General features: G+C 47.7%; 1 protein-coding gene across 1 annotated transcript in view; it reads left to right on the forward strand.

The window, feature by feature from the left end:
- Window positions 1-16,620, forward strand: part of PNPLA2 (patatin like phospholipase domain containing 2) — a 30,502-nt gene that overhangs the window by 6,989 nt on the left and 6,893 nt on the right. Inside the window, exons 2-7 of the mRNA XM_042785225.1 lie at window positions 9,049-9,281; window positions 9,469-9,534; window positions 13,619-13,828; window positions 14,764-14,824; window positions 15,750-15,917; window positions 16,415-16,547. Coding sequence (XP_042641159.1) covers window positions 9,049-9,281; window positions 9,469-9,534; window positions 13,619-13,828; window positions 14,764-14,824; window positions 15,750-15,917; window positions 16,415-16,547 — 871 coding nt within the window. The remainder of the gene's footprint in view (window positions 1-9,048; window positions 9,282-9,468; window positions 9,535-13,618; window positions 13,829-14,763; window positions 14,825-15,749; window positions 15,918-16,414; window positions 16,548-16,620) is intronic.

The raw sequence follows: 16,620 nt of genomic DNA on the forward strand, positions 1-16,620 counted from the left end.
GAGGCAGGGTCTGGATTCAGGCTGCCATAGTCGTGTCATGCACTGAGAAAGTTAGAGCCCAGTTTCAGAGTGGGCTGTCAACACAGCGGGAGTTATGTTGATTATCTGGGCCAGTGTTCTCATAGTGGGATTGGTAGAAGCTTCTTCATGGGAACAAACTAATCATTTAATTACTGCCTTACTTCTGCACACAGAAGAGTTCTGTGTGTGTGTGAGCTTCAGGTGGGCATTGCTATATCTGTCCTGCTGCTTTCCTTTCTTGTGCACTGCTCAAGCTGCAGGAAGGGTTGAGCAGAGGTGCCTCCCTTGCAGGGGTCTGTGCAACCCTGTGTGAGTAGCTCCTGTCATGCTCACGGAGTTGTTTCTAGAACCCAAGTCATCTTGATGGCTGAGGGACCACTGCTGATGTCAGTGGAAGAAAGGTAACGTCAGTCTCCAGATATTCTTGTGTCATGGCTCCCATGGAATGCAGCCTGTCTTGTGGTCTCTCTGAAGACACTTCCCAGATAAGCTCCTTCATCAAAATGAGATTCCTTCTAGAGCAGAATGCCCATGCCTCTCTTCTGAGAACTGCTTTGGAACAAAGCTTCTCATTCTCACTTCCTTGCTGGAGCCTGCTTCGCTCACACCGTGGCTAGTGGGGAAGAGTTCAGGGGTGTAAGGTGACAACGTGCCTGTGTGAGATGGAAGGACAAAGCCAGCACAGCAAGCAGCATGCTTGCATGTGCCCAGGAAGGTGCTTGGCATGGACTGGAGCAGCTGGCTAGCTGTGCAAGCATGAGGGAACTGGTCACGATGTGGGCTGAGGGCCAGTAGAGGACTTCAGGGCTCTTCTTTTCATTCTGTGCCAGGGCTTTAGCAGCCACGCCAGTGTACAGTGGGAAAGGATGGGGAGAAAGGAGACAGGGTGCTCTTTTCTGCCTGATAGAGCTGGCCGTGTCTCTGGTAACATCTCTGGTGAACACAAAACAATCACTGTCTGCAAGCATGCAGGAGAACATTCAGCAGGGGTTAGACTGAAAGCAACCAAAAGCTGTGTGTAAGCCTTGCTTTGGTGTTGATGAGCCAGCTGAGGGTAATGGCTAGTGTGTGATAAAGCTGAAGGGATTCTGTAGTGGCAGCTATTTCTTCAGGCTCTGGAAACAGAAATGATGATTGCTCACTCTGCTTTTTGTCTTTGTGGATCTGTGGTGAGGGTACCTGGTGAACGTATCTACTGTCCTGTAGCACTGATCTCTTTTTCTAAAGCATCCTACCTCTAGTGATACCTCCCTTGTGAAGTGGAAAGTGCACTCTTTCTCTAGGTGTGTGGTGCCATCCTGCAAATTAACCGTGAGAAGCGAGTATGGAGTGTGTGTGTAACACTGTGCGCGTGGGTGAGACTCGATCCTTCAGTGCCAGTTCCTGTTCAGAACAGCCACCCGGACCGGAGGCTTTTTGTTAGTGGTTTTCACTGGGATGACTAAAGTGGGAGTTGGGTGTGGTTTCACTTCTGTCTCTGTGCAGGGCAGAGGAGAAAGGAAATTTCACCTTATTAGAACATGCTTTTTGGTCTGTTTGTCCCCTCCATTAGCTTTCTCTCACAAAGTACTTTAAAAAAAAAAATTACCCCAAACCCAGCATTGCTCTGGCTCATAGTGAGCAGCAGGGATCTGAGCTGCACCTTCTCTTACTCTGTGAATCCCCTTTTCTTGTCACTCCACGCAGTTTGAGTTGCATTATAGCATTGACAGAGATGAATGGATGAGGACAGGACGTGGCTTTCAGTACAGCTTGCCTGGGATCCTGAGCAACTTTTCATTCATTGTTATACCATTTAATTTCTCTCTAGTGCAATGAACAGAAACGCAGCACTAAGCCTCGTATTAGGGAATTACAGTGGAGAAAGATTAAGCTAGTGGGGATTGTTGTGACAGAGAATGATCCTGGCTGTCTGCCTGAACTGAGCTGCCTCTTGACCTTCCTATTGATTGTTTCGCAATAGCAGCTGGACTGTTTTCTGATTTGTGTTGCAAAAATAAACACTCCCATCCTGGCCCCAGAAACAAAACAGGCCTCAGCTTGCAGAACATCAGCTGCCTGGTGAGGCTTTGGTGTGCCAACACTACATTTAAGTCCAGTGCAAAGGTTTAGCTTAGAGACATAATGAAGTCTGGCAACTCTTGTGCCTGTTCTCCCAAAGCCTTTTGTACAAAGCAGAGCAACCTGCCTTAAGGTGAGCTGAGGTATGAATTGTGCATCTGTGCTTTGGTTTGCACGAGGGTCCTACCCTCTAGGTACCAGTGGGTGGACAGGCAGGCAGCAGTCACTGTGAGCTGCCTGGTGAGCTGCTTTGTGCGAGAGGAAAAAACTCGGGCAAGTTAAAAGCAGATCTTTTCCTTATGTTCCCCATATCCAGGACATGGCAGTTCATTCATTAACCGGTATCTAGAGCACACAAAATAACCATGTCTTTCAGCTCAACAGGGAAAAACGGCTCCTTTTGGTTTGTCTTTATTTAAACAGATAGTGACCAACAGCTTTTTGTTTTTTTCCCCCCAAATTTTAAATACTTGAAATAGAAAAGCAAATATCTTGGGGACAAACACAATGAAAAGGAGGCTTCCGGCCCTGAAGCAGTTGCAAGTGATTTGGATTTACGTAGCCCGCCTGCTGCAGGCTGCAGTTTGGTGCTGCTTGTGTCTAGACTTTGCAATGCTGAGCACTGAGAATCTGAGCCAGAAAGTGGGCCGAGCCCCTTCAGCATCTGCCCCTGGCTGCGAGAGCTGGCCCTACTTGAAAAGCTGTCTCTTCCTCTCGATGTTTCCACCTGCCCCACCTGTAAGGTCAGAATAGGTGTTGCTCACCATAGTCTGAGAGGGTATGTATCAATGCCCCTCACTCTTGAGCAAAGGGAGAAAAAGGCTTTTATTTACAGATGGTGTCCAGGCTTTCTAAGAAATCTCCTTTGCAAAATCATTTTCTTGTTGTGCCTGGGTTAAATCCCTGCTTGGAGCCCCTGATGGGAAGCGTTACCTGCCACAGAGAACAGCCGGGTCAAGCAGTAGGGCTGTCAGCAGATGGAGTGGGTGTGTGTTGTGAGGGAATTGTGTATCACCAGGAAAAAAAAAAAAAAAAGCTTCCTTCTTGTATCTCTTATCTGGAGCCAAGTCAGCTGAGCTGTTTCTTATCTGAGAGCAAAATAGTAGGAGAGAAGGACTGGGTGAAAACCTTAAAATAAATATACCTCAGAACAACAAAAATTAGGGAAGTCCCAGAAGAACAGCTTGTTCCGGTACGTGGTGTTTCTCAATATTACTGGCTCACAGGAAGATGTGCACAGATAGGAAAAGAATTGGTACCCTTAAGGGCTAGCTGTCATCCCCCAGCCTCACATGGTTTAAAATGGGCTGGTTTTCTTTATGTTAAAATAATGGAAGTTATACAACTTCTGGCAAGTGAGGGATAGATAGCCTTTCCATACCCAGTGCTTTTAGGCATCTGTCCAGGATTTCATACTGAAATTAAAGAGCTGTCACCAGCTGTGGGGTACACCTATCACCTGAAAATGTCTTATAAGGGCAGAGCATAAGACATTGCTCTCGCTTTATTTCCTGCTGGCATGAGTTGGTCTTTGGGCCCAGCTTTGACATCCATCTGGCCTTGCTGATAGGCAGCTGGAGAACATCTGGGGTGAGGTTCCCATTCAAGACCAGTTGGCCTTTATTCAGCTTCACTCACCTGAAGGCCTGTCTGGTTCTTGCTGTCTTGGGACAAGGAGTGGAAACCAGGTTGCTTCAGCGTGAGTGTGGGAAGAACACACAGAGAACAGAACAGAAGGCCAGCCAAGTGGGCAGATCTTTCACAAACTGATGTCACTGCCCACAAGAACTGGAGTTGCCCTTGGGTCACCGGCGCATTGCTATGAAGTGCTCCTTGGGGTGGATGAACAGGTACTTTCTGATGGTCTGAGCTACCAGTGAGGAGACATCCAATAAAGTTCTCTGTTAATTATTTTTTAGATAGCAGCTTGCAAACTTTTGTTTTGGTACCTCTTGTTTACAGCTTTACATGTTTGGGCTGGCGACAGGACTGTGGTTATAGTTAGGACTGTATCATCTCCTGGGAGAGGCTGGGCAGGAAAAGCATGTGCATTGCTTGCTCTCAGTACTCAGAAGAGGCGGGTGCAGGAGTTGTGCATGCTGAGCTGGAGCAGCTTGGGGATTTCTGCCCAGGAAGAACACAGAACAGCTCTCCTGAAGCCTGTGTTCATCACTAGAGACTGGCTTTTAGCTCTTGCTTGGATGAGGTACAGGAACAGCTGAAATAGCAAGGGACAGGCAAGTGAGCTAAATTAACCTTGAGATCATTCTAGTAAATTCCTTCTGACTCATCTTACTCCTAAATTCAGGTTTGGACTGGGATCTGCCAATGGGAACCATGAGAACTCCAGTGATGCTCAGCAACCACCTGAGTTGAAAGCAAAATGTGAAGCTTGTAGCTACTGTAGCTGGGGACTCTTGCAGGGAGCATCTGTGCTGAGTATCCCACAAACATCGCTCAAACAGATAGCTAAGCAGAACTTAAGCAGCTCCAGAATGAGGTCCTGGTTACAGTGCCCAGGAGCTGGCTCCTCTCCTGAAAATCTTGGAGTCAAAACAGCTTGGTCAAGCCATCTCTAATTAACAAGGCGTTGGGATCTCATGGTGCTGGAGGAATGTCAAAAGCACCTGCACTTCCTTCTGCTAGCTGGCTTCCTTTCAAAGCTTTTGGTATTGGTGCAGCCGGCCAGTCTGGAGCCTTAGCTGGGTAATGAGACTGAGGAGAGCGGGGTGGTGCCTCCTGTGTTGCTGTGTAGGAAGGGGTTCATCTGAATTCTTGTTGGTGTTGAATAAGAGGCGGGTTTAGTGGGGATCTGCACAGTTCCTGGCCTGTTCCAGTAGTCCAGGTGAGGTACAGCATCTGTAGTCTGGTGTGACACCTCCCGGTGCCTTCTACCAGCAGGGACAGGAGGTCCTGTCGTTCCATCTGTCAGCTGCCTATGGTGTCCTCTGTTCTCCATCCGTGTTGGAGAGCCTTTACTTTAAGCTTGGATCCTGTTTACTGCTGCGCTAGCCGGAGAGCGGGAATGTCCCAGGCGCAGAGGGTGATCTTTGTGCTGACATGGAGCTCTTCCAGAGGGAGCTGCAGTCACAGGAGCTGCTGAGTGGAATGTCCAGAATGCCCGTCTCCCTATTCAGCCTGCTCTGCTCCTATTTTTGTTTGTGTCTTATGGTTGTTGTTTTTTTTTTTTTTTTTTTTTTTTTTCCACTGGAAATACCTTATGGGTCAACTGTCCTTTTGCTGGCTGGCAGACAGTATCAGTGTGGTCTAACATCAAAAGGAGAGCCTCACAGTGCCCTTGGTACAAAGCCTTGCCACTGGGGATGCAGGTCTGAAGAGGCCCTTCTTCCCCATTTGGCACCCCTCCTGCCGTGGGGCGGTTAACCTTTGGGATGGTCTTCATCCTTATGCATTGCACAGGCTTGAAGTAGCCTTTCTGGTTCATCTCAGAGCTCTTAGCTGCAGTTAAAGGTCTTCCCAGCAGCCCGGCTAACATCAGTTTTAGGTGACTGATCATCTCTTCTCCTTTTCCAGAGGCAGAGTAGCAGCAGGTTAGGGAAGGGTAGTTTAGGGGACACAAGGCAGTAGATACTGGGTTATTTTGGAGTTGAGCATGGCCAGTGGGGGTGAAAGCCAGTTCTTTAAGGGAATGACCTTGCTATGTCCGTTAGCTAATGTGGAGCTCGTTTGACATAGCTTAAAAACAAAATGCAAACTAGCAGCTGCCTTTGGGTCTTTTCCCATGGGTAACAGTAACTTGCCCCTTGTAGCTGCTGCAGAAGGATCACAGGGTGAACCAGTAGAGGTAGAGCAGCCAGACTCCCTTGTCTGGCAGGGGACACGTTGGGGTGTTTCAGGACACAACTGTCTGATGCTCCTTTGCGTCATCGCAACTGAAACTCAGATAAGGACGATGGCCCTGCAGTACTCCAGTTCATGTATAACAACACCCACTAGGACAGTGGTGGGGGCAGGGGAGAAGGGGGAAATGACTTTTCTAATGAAAATTGAATATTCCTCATTATTAATATAATGTTAAGAGAGGAATATTAGCTTAGTAAATCTGTACAGGGTGAAGTATTGAACTAATTAGTTGGTGGGAGAAGAATGAAATGTTTTCCTAGCAAGCAATACCAGCTCTGAGGGATTGCCTCTGCCCCTTGGTAGGTACCTCAATGAAGGAAGAGGAACTTAATTTAGCTTTTTGACATGACCCTGTGTCCTGAATCACCATATCCATCAAAAACTATGGGAAACCTTTCTGTGGACTAGAATTGGCACTGGACTAGCCCTAGTAATAATTGACAGCTTGTGGCATACCCCTCTAGGACTCATCTCTCCTGACCACCTCTCATTCAGCTGCTCCCTCTGGCAGGCTGCAAGCAAAATTTGAGCTGGTTTTCCTGGAATAGCACTTCTGGTAGTAATGGGATTAAAACACTCTCACCTCCTCTCTCTCCTCCCAAATGCATTTCCAAGAGGGCTTATCATCTGTCATGGATCTAGCTATGTAAACCTGACTCCTCTGGCTGAACCCTTAGCTAGCCTTATTTCCAGGAAAGCTGGTGGTGCTGCAGATCACCCTGTGCCTGTCTCTTCCCACAGAGCCGTTCTGCACTCACCTTTGGTGCAAGTGAGCCAGTAAGTTCAACAGAATCAGAGGTGCCTTAAATTGAAGTACGTCAGAAGCTCCTGTGTGTCTGCGTGTATGAACACACGTATAAAAAAGCCCTGAAAACAGCAAAAAATACCCAGAAAGTATTCAAAGAATGAAATTGCTAATTTGCAATAATTCTTATTTTGCCCTCTTGGCTGTGAAGTGGTGATAGAACAGGCAGCTGCAACTGAAATCTCCCCTCAAATTCTGGGACAGAATTCCTGGTATAGTTGGAACTTTATTGTTTTGTTTGTCTTAAAAAAAAACTTCCAGCTCACATTTTAGCTCAGTCATAAGCTCAATTTAATTGCAGTTGGTAGCACACTGAGATGCCAAGTCTGAAAGCATCGTTGGGTGATGCCCGCCCCCATGCCCCCCTAGCATTGCCTTTGCACACAGGGTGTCTCCCCACAGCTGCATGCTAAACACCCACCTTCCCTCCCACTGGGTTTTTCAGCAAAGCCAGGGGCTCTCTGCTATGCACTCAGTGCACTGGAGTTTCCTGGGGTCGTGCAGCCAAGGTGCTGGGCTGGGATTCCTTTGGGTTTTGGCTCTGCTACAGTTTCTTTGTGTGTCCTTCCACCCCTTGTCAGATGTGAAGGCATTTTAGGGAGCATTATGAGTGCTAATGTCATGCTGCTGATAAAATGTAACGCTGACTTCATGTTGGGAAGGATGTTGAACCATGTGGCTATGATCTGGAACAGGCCGGGCTCAGTGGCTTACTGCTAATTGAGTAACTAAGATCAGAATTAGACTGCTAAACATCGCTTTAGGACAGAGCAAAAATCGGGGATTATAGTGCTAAAAACTGCTTCAGAGGAAGAAACTTGAATTTTCTGCTAAGTTGCTACCTCACAGTGCCTGAAATCCAGACCCCAGAGTTTCTGGTTATGTTCTAGGGTCCAGTTCTGTGCATGCTTGAGCTAATGTTGTTGATGGGTTTCCTAAGCACAGAATCACATTCCCAGGTTATGTGATGGAAAACATGTTGCTGGCACACGTGTATTGCAAAAGAGTGGGATATGTCAACATAGTGTTGGCAGTTAGTTGCCCTTATCTTCATGATATTTATTAACCTGTGTCTTACTTGGGTCCTTTCATTCTGCTGCCCTCTTTCAGCAATTGCAAGACTGGGTGGGAGAGTAAAATATAGGGATTTCCGTTTGTCTTGAACTGATAGTCTATCATCTTTCTCCAGGAACTGAACTTCAGTTTAATTGGAGAGAAATCTTAATTTGTGAAAGCATGCCTCTTCTCCTGGTTTCTTTAATTCCTCCACTCCTATTTGTCTCGCATGTATATTCCTGATGCCCTTGGGAGTGCATCGGGCTGGTACTTAGAGGAACTGTTGTCTTGTATCTCAGTGTGGCTGGGAGATGCTGTGGAAGCAGCAGTTGGTGTGTGCAAAGGGCAGCGTGCTGGGCCCTGAGGGTTTGGCTTCGATTGATGTTTTTGTTTTGTTTTCTCCCATCCCCCCCTTCCCACTGGAGAGCTCTGACGCTCTTGCCAGATTGGGCTCCTAGTGCCCATGAGGTAATGGGTTTAGCAGATGCCTTCCCTTTTGTGCAGATGGGATGTCTGGTCTCCTCCAAACCCAGCTTGGGTCGCTGTGTGAAAGGGTAAAGCGGGCATGCCTTCGTGAGTACTGCTTGCCATCAGGGCCTAGTTCAGCGCTGTGGAATTGGACGGGGAAGGGACGGTACACCAAAGGCTCTGCAGGATGCACTGAGTCACTAATTCACTGCTGGAGCACAGTGTCTGTCTTGCCCACCTGAGATGCAGCTGACATTCACAGCAAAGCTGGAAAGCGCTGACATTCCTGTTTACTGTCACTTTTGATTACAGGCAGGTGACTTTTTTCATGTCAGAAGAAAAGAAGATGCTTACTAGAAAAGTTTTAGTGGAAGATACTTTAAAGTGGTTTTAGCTATAAGCTCAGAGCTGTTAAAGCATCTCCCTTGCTTTCTTTGTTTAGTCTGCGTTTTCACCAGCGCTGTACTGGTCAGTGAAACAACATCTAAGAAAAAGTGTGAGGCCTTAGTCAGATGCATGTGATCTTTCTTGACTTTACAAAACTTATGTAAGATGAGGATAGCTCTTTGTGATGGGAGAGTGTGAGAGTCAAGACAGCAAACTTCCATGACTTCTGTAATACTGCCCCTAATAGCCTCTCATCCTGAGTTATCAGACAATGGGGGAAACCTCCGAGTAAAGCTGTGAATGAGGCTTTTCTGTGCCTTCTTTTGTAAAGCAGAAGGCTGGTTTTGCTGGGATTTCACGGTGCATTTTTCTTTCTCTCATTGCAGGTGAGGCTGGCGCCAGCATTATTCGAGTGTCAAAAGAAGCCAGGAAGAGGTTCCTGGGCCCGCTCCACCCCTCTTTTAACTTGGTGAAGATCATTCGGATCTGCCTGTCCAAGACTGTGCCAGAGAACGGGCATGAGGTTGCCGCGGGACGTTTGGGTATTTCCCTGACACGAGTCTCTGATGGAGAGAATGTGATACTGTCGGACTTCAATTCCAAGGAGGAACTGATCCAGGTGAATGGAAACTTGCTGCAGAGGGCTAGTCAGGAACTGCATGCAGTTTTGTTTTGCCTTGTTTTCCAAATGTCCTTAGAAGTGGAGTATAATTGTTAGCACATGCCAGTGCAGTGTTCTGTGAAGAGTAATAGATTCAGTAGACTTTGATCTGCTTCTTACATTCAGGATCTCTTTCCCCTCCCAGGCCTGTGTCTGCAGCACCTTTATACCTGTCTACTGTGGGCTGATACCTCCAACCTTGCGTGGAGTGGTAAGTAAGACTCTAAGATGATCCTTCATTAAATCAGGTACTAATTAACAAGAAGGCGGAAAGGCTGGTACTCAATTCTACTTATTGCTGGTCTGCTGGCAGCAATCAGCCTGAAGAAGCACGAGAAATTCTCAAATAAACAACTTCCAACAGTGGATGTACTTTCTTTCTGCTGCTGCCTGCAGTTGGCTATAAATGTCCCAAAGACTAGAGGGATTAGCGTGATAGTGATACATAGCAATCAGAGCAAGTGCTGGCTGACTTAACAGATGGTTCTCCTGGCTGTTCAGTACAATGCTGTCCATCACTGAGGTTCCAACCCTCTGCATGTGGAAAGAATTTGGGTCCAGGGCAGAAATCATGAGTGTAGTCCCTCTCCCACATGCCTGACACTTTCTTCAAGGTTTTGACTAGTGATGCTGATACCAGACCTCATTTCTGTGGAGTTCTTCCCATTCTTCCTCTGAGAATAATGTTCTGCTGCCTGCTCGAGCTTTCTTTAACATCCTATCCAAGGCTATCCAGAGCAATTTCTCCCTTCTGTGTTAGAAATGAAAACATTTGATGTTTCATTTCATGTTAGAAATGAAAACATTTGAAAGCTGTTCAGAGCTGGAACATCTCTGAATATTGCAGTCATGCTTAAGGGCCTCAGTTGAGCTTGGACACCCTTTGTGCTTCACAGGTTAATGCACACGTTAAAAGGCAGTTTGTTTGCAACCTGAGTAGTCAAAAGGGAGAGGGAGAACTGCTGTAAATGTATCTGTGCCCTGGTTTCCCATAAGTGACCTCACCAATATGCCTCAGTCTGTCAGAGCACAGCATCAGATCTGTTCCCACTGCTACCTGTGTGCTAAAAGTGAGGTCAGTTTTGCTTCTGCGTAATATACAACTTGGCTGGTTTTGTCTTGTGCAAGCACGTTGGGCAGGGAAATGACCTAGGAGAGGTGTCCGATGTCCAGCTCTTCAGAGAAGTGGCAGAATCAGTAATGGTTTGGCATTTGCTCAGCAACTGCAAGGCAGGGTTTTTGTCCCACGGATGGTGGGAGCATAGCAGTGACTCTTGCCTGATACCTCTTTGGGGCTAGTTGAGGTCAGTGTGGATCAGGCAAAATCTCAAAATTCCAGAACTGTGTAAAACATCAGGGTTTCTGGAATGTGCAGCTGCCCTGGCAGGCTGAGGGATGACTTCTCATGTCAAGATTCCTCATGGGCAAAGGTCGGGAGGGAATATGAGATGAGGAAATTAATTCCTACCTCTTCCCCAGAAAATCATGGCTCTTTGTGTCTCTGAAGTGGGGGCTGGTGAGGGGAGAGGTTAAATTAGGTTGGTTATGAGCCTGGGAAAAGGTTTTGAAATGGGACTGCATGGTTCCTAGCATGCCTGTGATGACTGTATTCGCCACAGGGCAGACTGACACGCCTGGCTTGAGGACCAGTTTTCAAGGCAATATGATTGTGTGCAAGGTGTAAAATCCATATTCTGCCTTCCTCCTGATCTTTTTCAGTGTTCGCTTCTCTGAGCTCTGGTAGCTCCATGGAGTGGATGATGAAGATGGGTGAGGGAAGGGAAAAAAGAAGAATTCTCAGATACTGAGAAATGGAAGGGTTGATAACTGACTTGTTGACACACACTCTAGCTGTGAGCTGTCTGTAACACATGGGTGAGATGAACCCCTAATGAGGGTCAAAAAGCTAATTGTCTGTTCCTGTGAGTGAGGGGTCCTTCTGCACAGGAGGACACGATAAGGGAGTGGAACTGGGCACTCCAGAAATTGCCCCAGTCCATGAACCATCTCCAAAAGCTGTTGATGCTCATGCCTGCAAGCAGCTGGTGGTTCCAGCCTGTGGCTCTGTGCTGTTGGGGGTTTTGCAGGAAGCCGGAGAGAGGTTGGTTAGGCTTGGGTTGCTGGAGGTTCAGTCAAAGCCAAAGAAGTAGCAGCTGATCTTGAGTGAGGAATAATAATCAGCATTGCTTGGGGAATGGTGGACCAGAGAGCAGGGTCTGCATGTGTATTCCTAGATTTCCACGCAGTGAGAAAGCTTTGCCTGGCAGCCTTATTGTAGTGAAGCCTTCTTTCCAATGGCATCCATGCACTCGTGCTGCCGCCCTCAGGGAAATGCATGCTTCTGCAGCCTTACCACAAAACTAGTGTTTTAGTTAAGTGGCTGAAACACTTCACTCCATCTTCTTTAAACAAACCGGGTGCTGCCTGCTTTGCCATGTCCTCTCCCCACTCAGCCTGCCATGATCTCATCCTTGCAGAGGGAGTCACCCAGACGTCTCCAGCTCTAGCTGTGCCCAGTCTGGCTTTCCGTGGAGCAGCTCTGGGGAGATGATGTCAATGACAGTTTGCTATGGATGCTTTTGGCCTAGGGAAAACTGATGTCCATGTTAAAAGGGGGGTGAGGGTTCAATTGATTTTTGGCACCTCTGTTGTCTAAGAAGTATCCTGTAAGCAATCTGAGTGTTACTGTTTCCGAGAGAGTGTGCTTCTTGAGTTTAATCTATCCCATCCTTCTACTTCCTTCACTGCCCAAATTCAGGTGGTGCAGGAGTCTCTATGTCTGTCTTGATACTGTGGTGAACAAGGCCTGACATGAGGACAAAATGCCCTGTGCTATGAGTTAGTGCTGCTGTAGCCTACAACTGTAATCACAAGCCATCTCCCTTGAACCTGTAGGCTGTATGCAGAGGTAGCCCCGAGGTTTAGTTTGCCCCCAAGAAACCTGCTGTGCTTTCCCCGAACAGCAGTCCACCCTGACCCTGTTACGTTGGTGGGAGCTGGATTCCTGCAGCTGAATTTGACTGCTTTCAGCCTGAGAGCCTATGAACTGTTCCCCCAGGCTCTGAGAAGCTGCTTGAAGAGATCTCTGCCTGTCTGCCATCCAGAGCAAGAGAGAACAGAGTGCAAAGCACTCTCCAGGCAAAGCAGTTGGCATTTTTGTAGGCATTGTGCAGCAGACGACTGATGTCGGTGGTCAGTCTGCCTGTGAGACAAGGCAAAGCATGACCCAGAATGGGGCACCTCCTCTTCTGATCAGCATTTCCGTGCTCTGCCTGGGTTCTGCCTCTGCCAGCTCAGCTCCTCACCCAGCAGAGAGCTGAAAGATCTTACAGCTGCTGCTTATGGGGCTGTGTATCTCCTGTATGATGATCTGTGTTTGAAGCCCTCCAAAGAGGGAAGGGTTCCAGGCAGCAAATGGCAGGATCAACCCCGATACAAAATCAGCAGGACTCTTCTGCAACTGAGGTTCTCAAGAGCTTGAGTTGTTTCTCTGCAAAGGTCTCAAACTTCCTGCTCTTTTGACTTGACCAACTTGACCCTTCCTTTTATCTTCTGCATGTCACTCTGCCAAAGCCCTGTGATAGGAATTGTCTTGCTCAGCTTCTTGTGCAATTATGGTACTCCAACAAATACTTTGAATTGAGTACACGCTACTGGGGTTGCCCTTCCTGCAAGGGTAACGCAAATGTGTTTATGGTACATGGATACAGAACATTCTCTGATAAAAGGGTGCCTGTTAAGAGCGAAACCCAACCCCCTTGTGTGCTGTTATCACACCACAGCAAGTAGATTCCAAACGTGTATGCATGTGGTGGGATTGCTGCTCGATAAGCCTGCTAGCAACAAGTCAGCTGGTTTTACTCTTGGGTAACAAACCTTCTGCCAGTGGGGACTCATGTCTGAGCTTATTAATTTTAAACACAAGTGAAAAATGGCACAGTGGCACAGTGTGACAGCTTAGATCAGTGCTAATTTGTACTGCGGGTGGTTGTTGGTGTGTCATATTATTTAATTGACCAGCAATCAAACACCATAGGAGAGATGTAAGTCGGCAGTGGCACAAGTGAATATGCCTTTCTCATTGAACACTTGTGACCAACACACTTGACCATAGGAAGAAAGGCACATAGCAAAAGGAGAGTTATAGACAACACAGCTGTGCTATCACTGGTTTTGATTCCTCCAGTGCTGGTGGATGTACTCCGTTATCTTCCCAAGTTGGACAGCAACAAAGAGTAAAAAGGCTGCTTGGTTAGTTACGAGACTGAAGAGTGCTTCGTTTGTCTTGATTTCAGAGATACGTTGATGGAGGGATTTCTGACAACTTGCCACGGTATGAGCTGAAGAACACAATCACGGTGTCTCCATTCTCTGGAGAGAGTGATATTTGTCCACGGGACAGTTCCACAAACATGCATGAGCTGAGAGTCACCAATACAAGCATCCAGTTCAACCTTCGCAATCTGTACCGCCTCTCAAAGGCCCTGTTTCCTCCAGAGCCACAGGTGAGCTTCCTGGCAGCACCAGGACTTGGGTTCAGTGTGTAGGCGCTGCCTATGCTGTACACTTTAGCAGAAGATTCCAGACACTGTTAATTTTGTATCTCCTGTTTGTCTGGTTTTTAACCTTGACATTATCAACCCAGTGACTTGGCAAACCTTTACCATCTGCACAAAGTTGTATAAGTGGCTTGGTTTTCTTTTGCTGCTGGGAGATCTGGAATTTAGGTGGTAGCAGTTGCTTGGAAAGTATTCCCGTGTTGTGATCCCAAGAGTAGCGTTTGCCAGGAATTCAGGCTCACTGGTAAACAAGGATGTATCAGCCATCAGAACGAATGTGCTCTTGGGTGTTTTAAGGTCAGGACAGAGCTGCCAGGCTGCAGCCAGTGACTGTCTCCTAAAAAGTGCCAGTGGAGCAGGTGGCACTGCGAACAGCTTTGCATGCTTCTGAGCAAATGCAGACTCAGATAGCCCTGGCATTTGGGCATAATGAGCATGCATTCATGTGCTGAATTACTTGGACAAGTTTTTTCCTTCCCCCTCTGTAGTCTTAGCTGTCTTTACCTGCAAATGCAGTGGCCCTTCCTGGCATCTGCTGGGAAGTATTCTGGGCTGCTTGTCAGAGTGACTCTGAAGGCTGCCCAAAGCAGTATCAGCTCTAGATGGGGAGATGAGGTGGCTGCAACTCTAAGCCTGTATTTATGTAGGATTCCAAGAGTCCCTTCCAATCTGCATTATCCTGTGATTCCCCTATCCAATGTATTCATGTTATACCTCCCATTCCTGCTCAAAGCCTGGGTAGAGCTGGCAAGGATGAAACCTGTCCTTGGGATAGCTCAGGAGTCATGAAAACTGCTCTAAAGCCAGCATTGAGCCGGGTGTTTGCTCTGCTTAGCCAGACAATCTCCAGATGACTTGCTCTTGCTTTCCTCTGCCCACAGGTGCTGCGGGATATGTGCAAGCAGGGCTATCGGGATGCACTGCACTTCCTGAAGAAGAATGGTAAGGCACTGCGTGTTTGTAGGGCGCACTGACTTGCCTCTTCTGTGCCAGGCTTGGTGCCTTGGCTCTGAGGATAGTCAGTGGTGCATATGAAAGGTGGAAGGGCGGAATTGAGCTTTGCCTCAGACATCAGAATATGGAATTTCCATTAATAGGTCTGTTTTAGCACTTCAGGGAGCACGGGTGGAGTGGACACCTTTCCATGTAATGCAGAAGGACTTTAACCACTCTGATGCCAGAGCAGCGGTTTTGGCACATCTGAGCGTTGAAGCTACTTAGCCTGTGCTCGGTGCTACACCAACACAATTGTCAGGCATCAGGGCCATTTGGAGCTCCTGCAAATACCCTGCTCCTTTTGATGTGCAGCCAGGGTATGTCTAATGTGGCACAGCAGTGTAGAGTGCTGGCGTGCTCTCAGCAGCCTGCTGCGCCTGGCAGTTTGATACTACTGGTTTGCTATGTGCAAACCCTGGACTTCCTTGCTTCCAACTCTTGAGTGTGTGTTTGATGCCACCTAGTGTCAGTTTACAGCAGATCAAGCATATTTGTTTGCCATGTGGTGTGCACCTTACTGGGATAAGAGCACTCATGCAGCTGCGTTTGTGGATTAAGCTGCAGGAGGACAATCTTGCCTGCAAGATTGGTGATGGGCAGATTATAGCAACAAAACGCTGTCAGACAGCACCCTGTGGTACTTCAAGGGGAAAAGTTAGAATTTCTGGTGGGGAAAGAGAGGATGATCTTAAAGCAGCAAGGTTTCTAACTCATTGTGGTAAGCATTACAGTAGATGTAAGCTAAAGAGGCTGAGTATGACCTCGGCTTGTCTGTAGGGGTTTAGGGTGAAGTGAGGACTAACATTCTAAAGGCCAGGCAAGGCAGGGCAGCTAGTTTGTATCATCCTTATGGTATGGCTTCTCTTCTCAGGTCTCCTTCATCGTCCAAGTCCTGCCCGTCCTCTCCTTGCCATAGAACCCCCCCCAGGAGAGAAGAAAGAGGAAGAAACAGAAGCTGAGGACCAACTAGAAGACAATGCTGCCCTTGCTGTTGTTGAAGAGCACATCTTTGAACACTTGCCTCCCAGACTGAACCAAGGTATGATCCAAAGGGAGAGATCCAGGTAATCTTCCTGGTGATAATCTGGTCCAAAGGGAGAGAGCCCTGGTAATCTTCCTGGTGATAATCTGGTCCACTTCAGAGGATTACTGGGATGCGTGGGTATTGCTTGTGGCTGGGCTTGGCCATACCCAGGGACTGAACTGGCACCCACTGATGGTTAGGTGGAGTTGGGGCCTCTTAGATAAAGTTGTGGCCTGCCCTAGGGAGGCTGAATTGGGAGAGGTTGACTCATTTGACAGTGTTCTGCATGGTAAGGAGAGGAGGGCATCTTGTTGCTCACTCCTCTGGGAGCCTGATAAAGCTAAATGCTGCTGCTCTCAGCTGTGCTCAGAGCATTACTACCCTGAACAAGAATTCCTTAAGAAGTGGAAGGTGGAGAGGGGAGACCTCAGGCTAGGTATATTCTGGGGTATGGCAAGGAAAGGGATAGTCCAACTGGGTGTGGATTCAGCCATATTCTCTTCTGTCTTCAGCTCTTCTGGAAGCTTGTGCTGAAAGAAGAAGTTTCCTGACTGGCATCACCAACATGCTGCCTATACGTGTGGCCACAGCAATGATGGTCCCCTATATGCTGCCTCTGGAGTCTGCAGTTTCCTTCACTGTCAGGTAGGCCTTCAAGCTGGTTCACTCGGTGTTCTTCCCAGTGCAGCCAAGTGTTTGATGTAGCTGGTGGAGCATG

The sequence above is a fragment of the Tyto alba genome, unplaced genomic scaffold (genome assembly GCF_018691265.1).
Source record: "Tyto alba isolate M040663 unplaced genomic scaffold, T.alba_DEE_v4.0 Super-Scaffold_8, whole genome shotgun sequence".
Taxonomy (NCBI): Eukaryota; Metazoa; Chordata; class Aves; order Strigiformes; family Tytonidae; genus Tyto; species Tyto alba.